At 48.0% G+C, this 18,969-nt stretch overlaps 1 protein-coding gene across 6 annotated transcripts in view; it reads right to left on the reverse strand.

Moving 5' to 3' along the window:
* magi3a (membrane associated guanylate kinase, WW and PDZ domain containing 3a) overlaps nucleotides 1-18,969 on the reverse strand; it is a 131,415-nt gene that overhangs the window by 52,786 nt on the left and 59,660 nt on the right. For all 6 annotated transcript variants that reach the window (XM_030421753.1, XM_030421752.1, XM_030421751.1 and 3 more), the window contains exon 2: nucleotides 891-1,007. In XM_030421753.1, the coding sequence (XP_030277613.1) occupies nucleotides 891-1,007 (117 nt within the window). The remainder of the gene's footprint in view (nucleotides 1-890; nucleotides 1,008-18,969) is intronic.

Genomic DNA, 18,969 nt, shown 5'->3' on the forward strand with positions numbered 1-18,969 from the left:
TCTGCTCCGAACCAGCGCACGGATTCGTTCGGCAAAAGATGAGAAACCAGAAAAAAATGTTTTATTATCTCCTGTAAGTCATTACTGCTCGATTGTACTATTAAATGCAACTTCAAAATATGCCTTTAAATGACTCCTCCCCTCGCCTCCTTGCAAAAAATGTCATAAATGCAGAGCTTTCTAAATGCTAAGTGAGACGTATCTGGAGAAGTGATAAATAGCAAGAAATGTTGTTGTTTTTTTTTAACTCAGCTGTGCAAGCCCAGAGAATTGCAGCTGCTCTTTCATTTACGCCTGTTGGCCTTGTTGTCCATTTAAAAATCAGCCGGGTATAAAAACTAAATGTTCTGTCCCGGCTTATTTATTCTTCTATTGGAGGCGGGAGCGGCCGAGCGCGCTCATAAAGGAAGACAGTAAAAAAGAGGGAAGAGAAAGCAGCACTCTTTCACACCTATAATTGTACGATAACCAAGGTCGGGGAGTAATCCGACACTGAAAAAAAAAAAAATCTTCTCCCTTAATTCAATACCTCATGTGTTCAGCCTCGAAAGTCATTTTGGTTGAATTAAACATAAAAACTGAGAAAGTGTGCCGTTCTCCTCGATTCCTCGAGACTTTGTTTTGTGCGAGCCCTGAAGACTTTTTTGTACTCACTGTGGGTAAGCGTGGCTTTTTTTTGTATCAGAATCTACTCAGGTTTTTTTTTGAGAATGGCTGCTGCATAAGAAAATACGTATAACGATGCAGGTAAAGAGCTACAGGTGAGAACAGACCAGGCTCCATCTGGAGGGGTCAGGGGTCAAACGAGCAGAGCCCAGACAGAAAGAGAGAGAGAGAGAGAGAGAGGGAGAGAGAGGAGAGGCGCCCAGGTGTGTGCAAGCTGTACTCACAGGGAATGGTGCGCAGGTACAGGTTGTCCCTGATCACCTGCTGGAGCTTATGGTCCAGGGAGCCCTTCTGAAACTGCAGGCTGAGGTAGTGACGCAGATCAGTATTCAACACCTTACCTAGAGGGAAGGAGAGAGAAATTAAAGGGGTCAGTCCGACAATTAAATCACGTAGGAGGCCCATCTGCGCGCCACTCATTTTAAAACACCCGCTTTGATAATTTGATTGAGGTAATAAAAAAAATAAAAGACATTCTGACGAACAGCAGCGCTCGCTGCGAGCGGCAAAATCGTGAGGGTCCTTTGTTTGGACAGCAATTACAAGCACCTGAGAAGGCTCGGCGCTTAAGTGGCGAAGATGGCTTACTGAAGGGATGAAACGTTAATTGGGCTCTCTCGTTAAAATCCAGATGCACGCACCGCGAAAAGGCGGTTACACAACGGCAGGTCTGTCGATGCGTTTCGAGCTAAGTCTGAGGAAGTGTGGGAGCTGCAGGGTCACCTCTGAGCGACTGATCGTCAAAAAAGAGAGCGATAAAGACACACAGAAGAAGCACAGAGAGAACGCCGTTGTGTCTGCTGTAGTCGCACTCTTCCTGCGTGTGGACTCCAGCTGTGGAGCAGGAGCTCCTTCCTCGGGAAGGGACACGCTGGATTTGCTTTCAACGTGGCTTCAGTCACACTGTGGGAATCCATTACCAGCACTCCCTCCTCAAAGCTGCCGAGCAAGGAGGGGGGGACACAATTAACCCGAGCACTGGGGTCCCGCTATCTACAGAGAACGTCATGTTGCAGTTGTTTTGACACAGCACACAGCTGCAACTGTACTTGGAGTTAAAAATCTCATCTCATCTTCTACATCTGTTTATTCTCTTCTCCTTTCTTCTCTGCGGTCTGAAGCGGCTCTCCGAGACCAGATCGCGGTCATGTTCGCCGTCAGTCTGCCTGGATTTTCTAAGATGAGGGGTTGAGATCCCGTAGATCTCCTCCAGATCTTTCGGAACGCGTATACAAATTAAAATCAGGCAGGAGTCCGGCTGTGAGTTATTTCATCCAGACACCAAATTACATCTATATTAAGCTACTTGGAGGGAACATCAGTCAATAACTCTCTCCCAGAAAGACACCTACAGGGATTTTAAACGCGCCGTTTTTTTTCTCCCATTGAGCGACTAAACCCCGCTGTCGGCTAATCTCCCGATGAATATTTTATCATAAGTGTGCCAGAAGCTTCTCAATTTCACTGATCTACCGCTCGCCTCAAAAGTCATTGTAAACTTTCTTTGATTTCAGCACGAATCGTTCTTTTTTCCAACTCTTTTCACCGTAAACACACGCGAAAGATTCTGCTTTTGAACGAGTGGCGGGATTCAAAATAGGAGAAAAATTGGCAGGAACAAAACAGAATAAAATTCAACTATATTGCGTAGCGACAAGGAAAGATATTCCCACAGGAAAAGAAGTGAAAGTCTTAAAGAGAGGAGCGGCCCATGCATCCCACACGCGACTGGAGTTTTACTCTGAAACTCTTGAGCGGCAGGAAGTACTGACGGACAGACTTGGCTACTGGGGCAATAAAAAAAAAAAAAAAAAGTTATCGCCCACCAAATTCAAAAACCTTTCTAAATCACATGAAAGTTTCTCTGAGGGGGATGAAAACGACGGTGACTGAGAAGTCGATTCTCCTCCTTTTAACGTCTGCCAAAGAGTGGCGGTGGAAACATTTTTGGAATAAAAGCATTTCCAGTCTCTTAGCCCACTTAGTGTTAGACAAAACTCAATAATTTTGCTCTGCAGGCACACACACACACACACACACACACACGCACCACACACAGAAACAAGCAGAAAATTCGAGTGATTTCTGGAATTCCGAGGCTTTCGAGTGCGCCTGCTGCTTTACTTAAGTCGAAACAGTCCAGTAACTGCAGCACGCCAGAGGTACCCAAGTGAGGACATGGGGCCAACAGAAGCATGGCTCCCCATTATGTAACTCTATAGACTTTTCACTGGCAGAATGAATGAGTGGAATTTAGGTCAAGGAAACAAAAAAAGCAAGCTGGGTCTGGCTACACATCGCAAGTAGAAAGAAAAAAAAAAAACAACAACCCACAAGCCTGCGGTCCATGTTCCCAGAAGCTATGAGACATGAAAAAAACCCAAAACACACACACACACACACACACACACACACACTAACAATACACACATCCCATTCAGCGTCAGATCTGTTCACATGTTAAAGTGAGCCGGAGTGATTCTGCCCTCATCGGGGGCTTTTCGTCATGCTTGGGAAAACGCCACTCTGGATCCAATTTTTCAATAAACACCGCCCCCAAAGATCAGCTGGTTGTTAGTTTGGACAATGGAGGGAGCTAATTGTTCGTGCAGGATTCCTGCATACCATCGGGTGGATAGATACCCCGCTGGGTCGACAAAATCAATCTCTTTTCTCTCTCTAGTACGCACACACACACACACAAACACATGCAAATCACCTCCCCTGCCCAAAGCAAACTCCCACTCAAGTGCCTCTAACAGGGTAGTCTTTGTGGCCCGCCTGTCAGGTTGCGTTAGCGTGCTGCATCATATCTCCAGAGACTGGAGAGAAGAGAGGGGAGGGAGCGCCAACCCTCAGCTTCCCCGCTAGGTTACAAGGCAGCGCATCACTGGCCTGCCAGGCTGGTAGTATGAGGCATGTTGGACACAATGGAAGCCTTTGTGCCTTGTCATCCGGCTATTAGACCCCTCTCTCATACAAGTGGGGGAGCTGGTGGGGTAATGAGGGGGGGGGGGGGGGGGGGGGCTTCAGTTCAAGGATGGCGGATCATTAAAAACAGGGGGGAGCGCGGGAGGGAGAGGAGGAGGTTTGCAGCAGAGAGGAGTAATGATGATGCATGGGAAGGCACGTGGACGCTCACTCCGCCTCTCCGCTGCTGCCCTTTCATCATTATTCTATCGCTCCATCTCTGACTGCGCGTCTTCGCCTCCCTCGCCGCGGAGATTCATCAGCCCTGGCAGATCCCCACGGGGCTCCTCGCACCTATGTTTGAGATCGCTTCCCGAGCAGCTATCGGCCTTCCCCGCGTCGCTCCTCTTCCTTTTCTCCCGCTGCAAGCCACTTAACCTTTGGCGTTTCTCTCATATCACAAGCCTTTGCTTTCAAGTGATGTGCGCATCCGCCCGCCGCTGCTCCTCTCTGCCCGTCTTCCGCCTCTTAGATCATAAAAAAGCCGAGCCCTTTGCTCGAGCTCTTTCCCGAATTTTCTAAAGTTTTCGGTATTTACACGCATGTGCAAAAAGGAGTGGGAGGACAAGAGACGAGAGGAGACGAGAGGAGAGGTCTCGCTTAGATCAATAATAAAAGATCCAAGTCAGGATCTGAGAGTAGAGCCATCCTGTATGGATTTACAAACAAGCCCCCCACTTTCTGCCCGTCTCTTTCTCTTCCACACACACATTCACAGAAATAATAATAATAAAAAAAAAAAAAAGGCAGAGCACATGCTGCTGCCCATCATCCTTTCCCCGGTCCCTGAAGACACTTTTGGGATCTGCTGTGGGAAACTCCTACACTCCGCTCACCTCGCCATCTGTCATTTTCCGTAACTGATGTCAAAACTATTGAAGTGCCTTACACAAAGTCCTTTTCATCGAGAGACAAGTTGTTTTGCAGCCAAAGGACACGACAAAAGCTTCAGTCCTTCCGCTTTTATAAGTCGGGTTTTAGCATCAGCACAGTTTTTGACTCAGATTTTTTTGCTGCGAGGCCCACAATCAAAGTGCATAGCACGCCAGAGCCTTTAAATAAAGGTTTTTTCTTCGTGTCCACAAGCTTCTGAAAAGATAATAAGCTTCAGATTTTTTCCCAGTGTACAGCAAATGAGTACAAAAAAAAAAAAGACCAGGACTCGAAGGCCGTCGTCTGTGAGCTCGTACTTGGGCACAGCTGTGCTTTGAGCTGAACGCAAATTCTGCAGCTGATGTTTGTCAGATAACACGTTCACCATTTCAGCTTAGCACGTTAGCATTCTAACATGTGATAATAAGCACTGAAACACAAAGCACAAACTGGACCGGATTGAAGTTTTGATCTGGTGCCATTAAGTAAAAAGTCAAAAGTATCACCAAAGTTATCACAATTCATCCTGAAGGGACCATGAATGTCTGCACCCAATTTCCTAAAAAATCTCAGAATAGTTATTGAGATAATTCACTAAAATACAAACATGTCAACCTCGTGGCATTGCTGAAGGAACAGTAGGGTGTTCATCAGTTCAAGTCAGTAGATCCTCTGAGGACCATGAATGGCTCTGACAAATGTAATAGAAATGAATTTTAGAGTTGCTGAGATATTTCACTAAAATACAAAAGCGTCAACCTCATGGTTGTCCTGAAGGAAAAGACAGAGAATCATCAGTAGAGTTTATCGTCTGGGGACCACGAATGTCCGACTAAATCTGATTAACTCAACAGTTGTTATTTCAGGCTGCACTGACTGACTGACATCTCAGTCTATACAGACTAAGAGTTTTCATGGAAATAACATTGCTTGGCAAGGAGAGAAGATTTGAAAAACAGCCACTTTTTTGCCAAACAACCTAGCAGACTTGATTCTGTGCGCTCAGGTGAAACTATCAGGCCGAGTGCTGCATGAATTTGGCAAAAGAACCTTTCTGCCAGGAGTGAATCGACTTGTCTTCTGCTGCAGCTCGGGCCGACTTTTTTGGCACACCAGCACGGCCTCACTTCGCCGAGGCCGAAAACAACTGACTGAATTAAAGACGTTTAACAAGGCATCCGATGAAAAAGCAGTTAAATCGCATTGTTTGTGCACGGACACAGTGTTTTTCCTACACGCAATGCGGAGATGTCACCAGCAGGGGTGTCAGCGGGCGTCTAATGAGGCGATCCTCTGACAGCGGTGAAGCTCCGGAGAGAGCGAGAAAGCCCCCGCCATCTGCCGATTATCACCTTGTTAGGTGCATTTGGCAACTCGGGCTAACAGAACTTCCGGCCTCATTCTGCGTGGCAGGCGGAGAGAGAATCAACAGTTTATTGGCATATAAGGGGGACACCCACATTCACTTACCACTTAAAATGGCAGCGAGACAGACAAGCATTTTGGGCTCCAATTACAATGGTCTCATCGCCCAAAACCCCACGTGCGCTGAAAGGGTTAGTGATACAATGCCGCTACTCCTCTTAAACACTTTCCCTCAGACACGGTGTGTTTTTCCCGTCTGAGACGAGCTCTGCTGCTCTCACAGACACTATTTAAGGTGAGAGCTGTAATTGGCCTGGCAGTGTGAAGTCAATTAGCGGCTGCAGAGCCCAAGAGATTAATTGTGGATGGAGATGGGCTCCGGGATGAAATATGTTTCATGAAGGTAATCAATGTCGCCGATTGCCCTCTCCCTTCCCTCAGGTTAGACACATCCCTCTTAAAATCCAATTAGTGGGATTGTATCTCAACGTCAGGTCAGTCTGCACACACAGGCTGGGTGTTTTTTGGTTTCAAATGACTAATGACCTGGCTGAAAACCTCCTCGCACAACAGCCCACTTTTGCTCCAAACTTTGTCCTTTTGCAATAACAAATGAGAAGTTTTCGACATATTTTCGCAGCAAGAGCCGGCAGCCATGAGGATCACATTCTTATTAACAACAGAGCACGGAGGGAGGAGTGACTCTTCACACGAATTTGAGCTCGCCGTGCCACAAGGACAATCCCCGCACCCTTGGCAGAACTGCATGATCAACTCTTTAAGCAGATAATTGAAAGGAATAGTCTTGCGACACATTGCGTGCAGGCTTAATGTTGCGGGCATATTATAGTCAATGTGATAATCATCAGCCCACTTGGCAAAAGACACAGATGGCGTCCCAAAGCACTCGGCATTCAGAAATATATTCTTGGCTCTGGATTGGCTTGCCTGCTATTGTTGGCTGACTGTACTAAATATCCATTAGTTGCATGTTTGAAATAAAAGTGGCTCAGTGCTTTCTTGGCCCGTTTAATAACACACGCCTATTCTGTTGATACTTAAAGCACAATGTGTCCACAATCTTACAACTTCAGAGCAGCCTGCTGAAGTGTGCAGGAGGGTATAATGAGTTATTGCTGAAAGAGGTGAGATTGGATTAATTGACGGCGCTGTGTCCTTGCCAGTCGCCGTGTTAAAGCGTGTGACAAAAAGTGTCAAGCTGTTTCTTTTTTTTTTTTTTTGTCTTTCCCCCGACACAGAGAAGTGACCTTGAATTTGACTTTTCTAATCCTATTGCGGCTTAGAGGAAGACATTTAACAAAAAGCTGAATTAACGGCGAGGTCGAGCCTCCTCCTCTGGTCCCTTCTGGATTTCTGGAGCCGGGGCGGGGAGGTGAAAGAACAGTCACAGCCACCCCGCGGTCACCCTGAGCGGGCGGGGGGGCTTTCTCCCTTTCTCCTGTACGACTTCCTGTGATGCGGAGCAGACTGACAGATCGTGACATTAACCTCTCCTTCGCCCAGCATCCATCTCCAGACCGCCTCCCTGAGCACTGCTATCTGCCCTGCAGTGTTTCAGGTCTGGTGCGGCTCAGTGGACACTCCCACCATCACTGCAGTGGTTAGCGGCTTGCTGCCCATTAGTCTCGCATAGCCAAGACCTATCTCCACTGGGATGTGTCGGCACTGGAGGAAAGTTTTGCTCCACCCATTATCACAGTCATCTTGGGCGGTGCTAAACCCAGGAGGCACCAATGATGCCCCTGCAAAATAGTGTCCGGTGGCTTGTTTTGCTCAAAAAAGGTATAAACTGCTAGCTTGTTTAGGTTCCTTACCATTTCCAGCCACGTCTGAGGTTGTTGTTGTAGTTTCCCATGGATATAGGGATCAGCCAATGACAGGATTATACCAAAAGTCTTCATTTGGTGGGTTGAACTCTCTACCCATAGGTGTCATCCATACTAAAAAACGTTCGGGCCTTCCCCGAGCTGACTTTGAGTGTGTTTGAGGGTAAAATCAGAAATAACTAATTGGATGGTTTGATGTTTGTTTCGCTCTGTTCTTCTTCCAGACTGAAATCTATCAACAGTTATTCGATGGATTTGCACAATGTGGTCTTCAGTACATTGGACATTCATGGTCCCCAGGGGATGAATCCTAATGCAATCCTTTAGTAATTCTTCCTTTTCCTTGCCTTTGAAATGTCTCAACAACTATCAAATGGAGTGCCGTGAAAATGTGTACAGACATTTATGATGGCCCCCGGAGGATGGCGATGGTTTTAACTCATCCAGTGAAATATTTTGACGCTGACTTAACTTTTCCCCCCGCGCCCGACCTTTGATATCCGTGGCTCTGAGTGAAATGACTCGACTAACTGATTTATTGCCAAGAAATATGACACAGGCATTCATGTCCGCCACAAGATGAATCCGAACAACTTTGGTGACCCCTTCGCAGAGAGTCAACACTGACTGCATCTCAAAAGGTAACGTTCTAACATGCTCAAACCAAGTGGCAAAAAAGTGGATGGGAAGCATAATATCTGCTCAGCGCTTGCGAGTGAGAGCGCGTTAGCCGTCAGCATTTAGCTCAAGGCACCGCCGTGTTCGCCACGTTCAGCCTCAAAAGTGCTGTCAGCGTCTGGCGCGCCGCCAGCAAGTCTTGTCGCTGTAACCGATTACATCACATGCACATCCATGAGCTAATCGCTTGTCAAAAACACCCGCCATTGTGGGGCAGTTTTACAGCTTTCCTAGACGTCTTACATTCTGTCTATAGTCAGAAACCATCTTATTCACTTCAGCATGAGAGTAGCCCCCTGTGAGCTATATTTAGAAGTTAATTGAGTCTGGGATCTGGGGTTTTTAATTAAAGCTATTAACCAGGAAAGAATTTACATCGCGGCTGAGCTGACAACGGCAGTTTTGTTTACCAAGGAGGGCAGACGCAGCGCTCATAGCGGTGACACTAATGACCCGGTCTCATGTGCCGACCACCTCAGGAGGTCCGGGTGTGCCGCGCCAACAGTTCGGTACAGAAACCAGACTCTGAGACCAGGGCTACTGGCCTAAGGCGTGTGTCCTGCAGTGCAAAGCCTGTTATTCAAGGGGAAGAAGCTAACAAACAAAAGAGAGAAACCGGGGTCGATACAGCAAGACAGACCTTAACGAGCCGTGGAGAGCTCTGTTGACCACTACCACCAAGGGCATTGTTCAGGCATGTATTTCCAATATTATGACCAGGCAGAGAGAGCGCGAGAGAGAGAACGGATGGTGGAGAGGATGAAAAGACCAAGATTTTTAACAAGGTATCTTTAGGCTTTAGCACCTGTCTCTTTAGCCACTGGCTTCGCTTTCATCTCTACGGCTCCAATATCCCTGCACCTCTGCTCTGCTTAAAAATGCACAGCTCCAAACCTCTACCAGTGAGGTCAACCCCCCTCACGAGGCGTGCAAACGAGATAAAATGACTGAATGGCGATGCATACCGCAGCAGAGCTCGCGGACGGGAGGACTACGGTTTTATCTAGGTGTGTGTGTGTGTGTGTGCGTGTGTGTGTCGTGCCCCCCCCCCCTTTTGTTCATCTGGCTGATCTGTTGTGCGTGGAGCCCGTCAGGATGTGATGCAGAGAGGCAGAACCTCCCTTCTGCACTGCGCATCATCAAAAAGAGCCTGCCGCTGTTTGCAATCACTGTGGTCTGAGCCCTCCGTCTGTCTATTTGCACACAAACACACACACGCACCTGCTGTACACACACACACCCTCGGTTAAAAAAACAAACAAAAAAAAACGCCCACTCGTACCGCACGTGAGCATAGATGCGCGCACACACACACACCAACACGCGACCGGCTTCCAGGGAAACCGACTGAGAGAAGAAGAGATCAAAGAGTCGTACAATCTTTTTCGCCTCATCTCCATGATAGGGGGTGATCTTTGCATCCCATCGTATGGAGGCGGGGACAAAAGGGGTTTCATTGTCATCAGCGGATCAGAGGGAATGAAAGAAGCGACACTGGGAGGGAGCAATCAGCAGATTGTGGAAGGATCTGAGGGAGAGGATGCCACGTGGAGATGGATGGAGCGGCGGCAGCAGCAGAAACTTCAGAGGCTCTGGTGGATTACGGCTCTGCAGTGCAAGTGAAGTGGCGCGCTCTTAGCCTCAATAACTCGGGCTGCCACTGACAATGCGCGGCCCGATGCATCAGAGAGAACCCCAGGGGACACAAAAGTCTTGTGCTTTTCTTTCTCTCACACACACACTCACACAAACACTGCTAACATCTTTACCCTCCCCAAAAAAAAAAGAAACAGGAAACACACCCAGACACCCAGAAACAGAGGTTTCTTCAAAATGTGGTATAACTGAGAGGTAAACACGTGACAGGTACCTACCGAGGCAACCGCTCTCTTGGCTCACGTGTGTGTGTAAAGCACGCTTCAAATAAAATGTATTATTATTATCAAAAGGCCTCGGGTATGTCAGCAGCGACGTTTCACGTACGTCTGCTAATAACACGCACATCAGAGCAGAAGGCATTGTATTGGAAAGCGCGGCCCGGGGTGTGTGCAGTCGCTGATTCGACGCGTTGCAGCTCTCGTTGCCGGGCCTGACCCAGATGCTGCCATCACCCTCGGCACTCGCACGCTTCATCTTCTAAAAAAGGTGTCTTACTGACACAGACACGCGCCGGGGCCACGTTTGCATACACTGGTGCGGAGAGCGATTAGATAATTCATTGATTGGTTACACATTTTTTATCGCGCGAGAACCCCGATCGGTTCTGTGATGCAAAAACATTCGCTCTCGCTTTTGCGTCTTCTCCACTCAGATACCAAGTTTTGGACGACTGGCCGGAAAAGCAAAGTACCTCAAAATTGTTCTTGCGGCGCATTAACTCGAGTTGTTTCTTTCCGCCAGTGGGTATTAAACAGTCCGCTGGTTGTCAGAGACGCAGTAATTTACCTGGTTTTTAACTCCGTTCTCCTGGCATGAAGCAGACAAGCCGGTGAGCGGTAGTTCATTGCGGCAATTGAATAAAAGTGCATTATACTGACACAAATGTGAGGAAATGGATCTTGTGTGCCTTCATCTCTGGGCTTTTTTCTACTCCGCTACATTTGCAGATTAAGATTGTAGATGCGGATCATACGATCCGGCGATAAAACACTTTGCATAATCACAAAATAAGATACGCGAAGTAATTGAAATGAGCTTCAACTCATCCGACGATGGTATCAAAAGCAACAGCAGCATCGCCAAAGGAGCCGATCTGCCTTGTTAGTAAGTTTAGGATTTAGTAGTGATCTTTATAAATTCCTCAGTGCTTGAGCAAAGAAGTCAAACTTTGAAGTCTTCACTTCTTATTGAAGTGAAGGGAGCGTCTCGCTTCCCTCCCTTTAAAAATTCAGATCCCCTCTCCTGCGGAAAACGTAGGGGTCACGTAGGAAGGAGTGGGCGGCATCGTCGCGTACAAGTGGCTCAATCCCTGTCAGCGGCTTCAGGGCGAACGACAAAAAATAACCATGGTTTGAATGCCGCTTTTCACGCCCAACGTTGATGGTTGAGTCTCGTCAACCAGGTCGTCCAACGCTCACGTTGAGCGTTGGACGACCTGGTTGACGAGACTCAACCATCGACTATCTTTCTTCAGGAAATTCCATTTTGTTTGCTTTAATGTTCAGTTGTGTTACCTGGAGATTCAACTGCAGATCAATCTCTATTGCAGAGATACGCGCAAACTCGCAATCATATCATTAATACACTGTTAAATCCTCAGCCGCACTTTGGTGGGTATACACACTACGTATAACCTCCTCCAACATCTCATCGCTGAAAACTCTTCACCGCTGAGGAGGTCCTTGGCTGGTCCTTCACTTCCTCCTACTGTCACCACTAGCTGCGGCTGGGAAAAAAAAAAAAAAAGACTAATTCCAGGTTCAGGGAAAGGTGCATCCACCATATTTCACCAGCGCGCACACAACCGCGGCCGCTACCCTGATCCCTGCCGTCCATCTCCGGGAGGTCAGGCAGAAAATGGGGTGCGTGAGGAGGAACCACTCTCCTACATTACGTCCATCCATCATGTGCCGGAGCCGCTGGCTGCAGAACAGGATACTCGCCCCATCAATGAAATGAGTCAGCTGGCCGGACTTCAGTCATTTCAGCCCTGTGTTCACCTTACATCCGTCTCGCTGAGAGATGTGTGCGTGTGTGTGCGTGTGCAGAGAGAGTTACGGTGGGTGGGTTACCGAGCGCATGACTCCAGCTTGGTGAAGCCGATGGACATCGCTCAGCCACTGGATACTGACATTTAGCCCGTGATTTATCTGTATCCCTTTGAAGGCACACACAAGGGGCTGCTCAATAAGCCGGGCAGATGCCCAGGGAGGAGAGGGCAGCCGCATCAGTCACTCACAGCAGATGAAAAGGCTTTAGCAGCCGGACGCCGGAGAGCTGATATGAAGAGAATCAGAGGCGAAAACCGGCCTACAACCGCTGAATGTCAACTGAATATTTACCCCGTGCTGTTTTCAAGGCTCTCCCCCCCCCCGATGGCTGAAAATCTGTATTCTCTCCTGTCGCACGTAGCAGACGCTGGTTATGTTTAATAAATAATTCTTGCACATGACGGATGGAGCTAATGGGTGGGGAGGGGGGGGGGTGGCTGTGAATCAAAACGAACATCTGTGTGCTCGATGCCGTTTTTGAGATAGAAAAAAAACTGGCTTCGACTCAGTCAGCCAACACCCTCTTTATAAACACCGCAGAGTGTGCGGTCCCTACGCGCACACATCATGTTTGTGTCCGCGTTTACAGCTCAATACAAGTTCCAAATTGTACCCCTAGTGCCCCCCTGCTCAGAACAGAGTTACTAGTAGTAGTGTTTGAAATCCCTTCAAGAGCTTCACGCGTCTTCAGTTGTCATTTATGTACACAGACACGGCCGGACATTTCCAAAATGCCGTCTCCAGCTGTGGCAATTTCTACGGCGCTGCTGCTGCTGCTGCTGCTGCTGCTTCTGCAGCTATCAGGTGGCGTTATCAAAATGCCATTCCATTCCGGTTATCTGACGGAGATAGAAAAGATGCACGCTCGCAATTTGTTCACAACTTCCGCGCCATCAATCAAGCCATCAAATAAAGAAGAAGGCCGCTTCCTTATCTGGTCGCTAGCCGGGCTTTGTGGGCCAACATCAGCAACCGAAGCCCAGACAGAACAAAACCGACCTCAAAGAATTACTGGCGACGATATCTGTGATATTGTGTCGCCTCAAATCGCCCGTCCCTCGACCAAGAAGCTGCACAAAAACACAACACAAAGACAACTGGCTTGTGCATTCTGCGCCTGTGTCAGAAGAAACACCTCGCCGTAAAACCATGTAGCGGTCGCCTGTATTGGCCTTTAAAAGAGTGTAACCGGAAGACTCTAAGAACTGCAGATACTGAATGTCCAATGCCGCCATGTTGCCGAGTTTTTTGCACCACCCTTGATAATAATAACCCTTGAATTGAGAATCTGTCCTGATAAAAAGCTGCATTTGGCGCTGACAACAAAATAAGCGCCGAATCGAAAATCATGGGTCCTTTTGCAACAGGCTCGACGGGCTTTCCCTTTTTCTTTTTGTGGTTTTCCTCTCATGCACTGAGTCACTTAGCCGAGCAGCCAATCAGGGTGATCTGTCAATGTCATGAACACAACAACAACTCCAACGTTCTCTTAACCCTCGGTTTGAAGTGTGTGCTCCTTAAAATCCTCCATCCGAAGGGCCATGGAGCTCCAAGCAAGAACTGGAACACCCTCGGTGCAAAATGATGGCGTTAGGGTTTAAAAGGCAAGGGCTGTGTTTTGGATCGGGCTCGCGCGTTTGCCGGTAAGTGTTTGATAAAAGTTAAGCACGTGCATAACAGCAGCTCTGCAAAAATGTGCATTCAGGCTGCTCCCTACATCCAGAGCGGTCGTACAAAAGGAGACCGCGAAAACGTACACATGTGTTGATCCGCAGCCTCTTTTGTTAGCATCCTGAAAATATTAGGGTCTTTTCCGTCAGGAGTGAACAGAGCACTGGGAGACCGTGGCAGTAATGACACCCAGCCCAGAGTGGAGTGAGTCATGGTGCTGTGTTGTTCTGGGACTGATCCAGTCAGAGCAGAGTCCGCTCCCCCCGTCCGTCCATAGGTCTTTGTTATAAGTATGATGTCACGGAGATGGCTCTCCGGAGCTCTCCGTCAGGGAAGGGGGGGGGGGGTTTGGGATTTTGTCAGATTGATTCGTTCCATGTGCGGTGGCTCCTGCTGACTCACTGCTCTTATTCATCCCGGCATTCAGTCATAGTCACACGGACTGGCGAAGAGGGCAGGTCACCCCCTTTTAGAGGCTCACCTTAAAAAAGTGCAGTCTGTCATGACAAAAGGCCGGAGCTGAGGAGAAGAGTCAGATCTCTGAGTAAGCCTGATAAAAAAAAAACGAAAAAAAAAAGGAACTGATTCAGTTGACCGGCATCAACCAAGACGTAACCCCGCACCTCCCGAACGCTATCTGCTCCCGACAAACAGCACACGCACGCACAAAACCAGAGAGATATCATTTCAGAGACCTATTGAAATGTCAATAAATGCTGGAGGATACGGTCAGCCTGACCACAAACACATTGACTCACTCCCACTGACTCACTCGATGATAATTATCGGGGTTATTTCGCCACAGATGCTCCTCTGATACTCCCAAAAAACGGACGCGCTCTTCGCCATCAGACGGGAAAACACACAAGCGTAACGATAACAACGCAAGCGAACAACACACAACGGGTTAGTGAGAGGTCGAGAATGTGGGCGGGAGGAGGAGGAGGAGAGGAAGAAACGAGGGGAGAGGGGACGGAGGAGAGGAAGAAACGAGGGGAGAGGGGACGGAGGAGAAATGTTTATGCATGTGTTGACCAGAGACTCGGCACGCTTCGCATGTAGAAGGTGTCGGTCTTGAACTCCCCCCCCCCGCGTGCAGCTCGAGGTGGAGGTGCGCCGGGGAGACAAACGCTCCCCTCGCCTCTTTTGTGCTCTCCTCACACACACACTCCTCGAGGTTGCTTTCTTTTGACAGCTGAAAGCCTCGCCATCTCCGAGCGCGAAGAAGTGCGTCTCGCTCTGCATCAAAACAACTCTGCTCTCATGTGTCGAGTGCTATGAAAAACAAGTTGCGGTGCGCTGGCAGCACCGAAAGGAGAAGGGGAGGGGGGGAGGGGGAGGAGGGGGGGAGGCGGCGTGACAGCGCGGAGTGACGGCTGCACACACAAAACCAAACTTATTAAAGTGGATACCACGGGCCTCGCTTGTTTTTTGATTTGCTTTCAGGGATTGATTTTTTTTTTTTTCTTCTTCGCTGAAAGATCTTCAGCCTTCACATTCAACAGTAGGTGCTTAGGAAACTTATTGTGCTGTTGACTAGGGGGTTCTTATAAAGAGCTCTCTGAGAGGAAAGCTATTTTTTTTTTTTGTGCACCGACACGAAAGATCATAAAGTTTTAAGTCCATCTCTGGGAGAACTTTACCAACAGTAATTTATCGCCTTGTCAAATGAGAAGTGAATTCTTGGTTTTTGATTTATGTATACTTAAATTTAAAAAAAAACACCCTACAACGGAGCTTTCTTAGGCGCAGATGAGAAGTGGAGGTGGGTCGGCATTCATGATAAATAACTCTTGTTGTTTCTTCTTTTTCTATTCTTTTCGGGTGCTTGTTTTTTTTATGTTACCCATCTGTGTCCCCCGTTTTTTGTATTTGTAAGGGTGTTCATATTTTCTGTATGTACATGCATGATCTGGCGATTAGAGAACAAAACAAACCCCCTCACACTAAAAAAATCAAGCGAGACAAGCACTTTTATTTTGAAAAGCCATTAGAACGAGACTCACGGACGCAACGAGGCTTCGAGCAAAGTCGCCTCAAAGCCGAGTAAACTGAGAGTCGCGATGGCAGCGAACGCGTTAACGAGTTATAAAGTAATTAAAAGCAATTTATTCATCATCGGCGTCACGTTCACCTTTAAAGAGCTTATTTTTAAAAGGCGCCAAAGAGGAGGGCAGAGTGTCGACAGGGACGATACTAAACAAGAAAAGTTGGGAAGAAACATTTGAAAGTGATACAGAATAACTAAGGGCCCTAATGCAATGTATTCCAGCAGACTCCCTTTGCAAGAATTTGCACCCTGAATTGATGCATAAAAAATGAAGTGGAAATGAAGTGTCTGAGGCTGAAAAAGGATCCCCAAGAGTCCCAAACAACAACGCTGAAGTGAAACCTACAATCTCATGAATAAACAAATTAGGTAAAGAAAAAGTACATTACAATGTGTGTGTGTGTGTGTGTTTGATTGTGCATTTTTAACATATTGCACGAAGGGAACGAGGGATTAGAGCGAGGTTCCTTTCTCGCAGCAACACACAAACAAACTACTAAGAAAATGAAAGCAAGAACTCAGATACACCAATTAAGCACCACACTCTCACACACACACACACACTCTCTCTCTCTCTCGCACACACACATGCTCACAGGTGGATGAGCAGATTAAGGACATTTAACCCCAGGTGAGGGGGATTCATTAGGCTTAATTACTCGAACAGGGCGTCCCTTTATTAAGGCACATGTCCCAGTGAGAGCGAGGAGAATGAGGATGCCACCGATAAAGACAATGATGACTGTGGAGGGGAATTCATACCGCTCTCTGCTTTTCCCTGAGAACATTTCTGAGCCGGATAATCAACGGGAGAGAGAGGGAGGTGGGGATGAGGACCGGGCTCCGCGGCGGGGGCCCCTATAAGCGGGTGACTCGTGGACTTGCTGGAGGCGGTACGTCGGTTGAATAAAAAACGTATAAATCTGCACTGGGAACTGATTCACGGCACAGTCGGCAGGTCTCACTGACGTCACCTGTGAGGACGGCTGGAAGCTAAACTGTCAGCGCCGAGAACAATCTCCATTCAGCCGGGACCGATTGAAATATCTCGCTTTGCGTCCGTCACAAAAGCTTCGCCGTCGTTTGACAAACAGTTCCTCGACACACTGATGGACATTCACGGGTGAGCTGTGGGGGCGGAGGTTCGCAGCAGTGTGTCCTTGGCCTGTGAACGCGATTCCATACATTCGCGCTGCTGGAGATCAAACAGCCCCACTGCAATAAGAAAGGGAGAGTCAACAGCATAATTGTGTCAGTCATAACGGAGTATTTTTTCCGGCACCTCGGGGCTCGATGCTGTGTGACTGCTCTGAGTGTGAAAGACAAGTCTGTCGGGGAGCCGGCGTGGGGAATCTATTAGGGCCGGAGCAGGAGGAGAGAGCACGATTTGCGGTGCAACCCCTAATTTTCAATTACAATAGCGGATTAATAGCAATCAGCACACCCAGGTGGTGCCTGTGATTAGCTAATCTGCAGAAGCGTGCATAATGACATCTGTTCCACTCCGCACCTCGCGCTAGCCTTCCCCCCCTGGTTAACACACTGTTAGCGAGCGGCGGAGGAAGAAGACGAGGGGAGAGGGACTCACTTCCATGACAAAATGTTTCGTCATGAATAAGAATTACAGTCTTGCAGCTGTGTGCCTCTGCGGGCCAGACAAGCTGCTGCTACTGAGCTTCGAATATCTGCTGGAACGCATTTTTTCTTGCTTTTTTGCAGAATATCATGACGTCAAAGTGAAGCTAACCTTTGACCTTTTAATTAGATGATATGTCATCGCTTAACCTTTGAGAAATGGGCGTGAAAATGTCAAAATCATCACATGAATTCTTGAGTTAACTTGTTTTGTGAGGTCACTGTGAACCTTGACCTTCGGCCAACAACCTCTAATCAGTTCATCCGTGAGTCGAGGGAACATTGCGCCGAATTTGAAGAAATTCCGTCAAGGTGTAATTGAGATATTGCGAACACAAGTACGGGACGGACTGATGGACAACCCGAACGTCTCCTGCCATGGCTATCGGTGGCGAGGAAGCTTAAAAAAAAAAGTCTGTGACTGAACCATTCCTCTCGTTTGACTTGGTATCAACAGAGCGCACAGAGAGGCAATTAAAAAAAACAATTTTGCTCCATTGAAATTAACTCGCATCACACGACATCCCGGCCCGCTCTTCCCCCACCGAGGCCCCTCTTGGGGAAAAGCCGGCACGCGTGTCCAAATCAAACTTTGGCGCTTCAAAGACATTCTGCCGCTGATCCGCGCCGACACAAACCCACGGCGTTGATGATGAGTCGTTTTCAAACCATTTCCCTCCTAAGTGGACCGGCGAAGTTAAACACTCGCAGCAAATCTTCTTAATAGTGAAGGAGGGGGGGAAAAAAGCCGAGAGCCGGGCGCTTATTCAGAGGAATAAATACATTTTCAATTAACCGGCAGAGGCGGCGAAGGAAACGCCATTACAGAGCGGTCCAGCTTTCATCCAGCAGCCTGACTCGGATTTCAGGCATCACTCATTGTTGTGGTAGCGGCTTTTAACTAATTGTCTCTGGACCTCGGGCCTGCTTTGACTTTGCTCAACCCTCTTCGGATTAAATATGCTTGGCAAACGCAAAGATAATGAAACTTTGCTTGTGTGTGGGCTGCCGGAGTGTAAACCAGTGTAATTATCCCTGCACGGAATTTACAAGGCCTGCCCGAGACACGCGGAGCTCTGGTGTAGCTTACGGTTGATTTCGTGTTGTTATTGTCAAAAACCAAATGAGGTGACTGACCCTCTGACCTGCTCTGCTCTAGAGGCGTCGCACAGGAAGGACTGCGAGCGCGCGAGACGTCCCGTGAGAGAGGCGCTGCTCTCGGAAAATTGAACTCGCGCAAAATTAAACCATATTTCTGCTCTGTTTTTATTCAAAGCCATTAATAAGTTGGCGACACCGTGCTCACACGGCGGAACAAACATTGTCAGTATCAAAACAAACAGGTGCAAGAGGCAGGCGCGCGCGCGAAAAACCGACAGCAAGTCTCCCACTGCGAGTGTGAAATGCTTGCAAAGTCTTTATAATTACCTACATCGCTGCAGTGTTTGGTTTTAATTAGTCTGAATACACCGGCTTCAGTCAAAACAACAGACACTTGCGATGT

This window comes from Sparus aurata, chromosome 7 (assembly GCF_900880675.1).
Source record: "Sparus aurata chromosome 7, fSpaAur1.1, whole genome shotgun sequence".
Classification (NCBI taxonomy): Eukaryota; Metazoa; Chordata; class Actinopteri; order Spariformes; family Sparidae; genus Sparus; species Sparus aurata.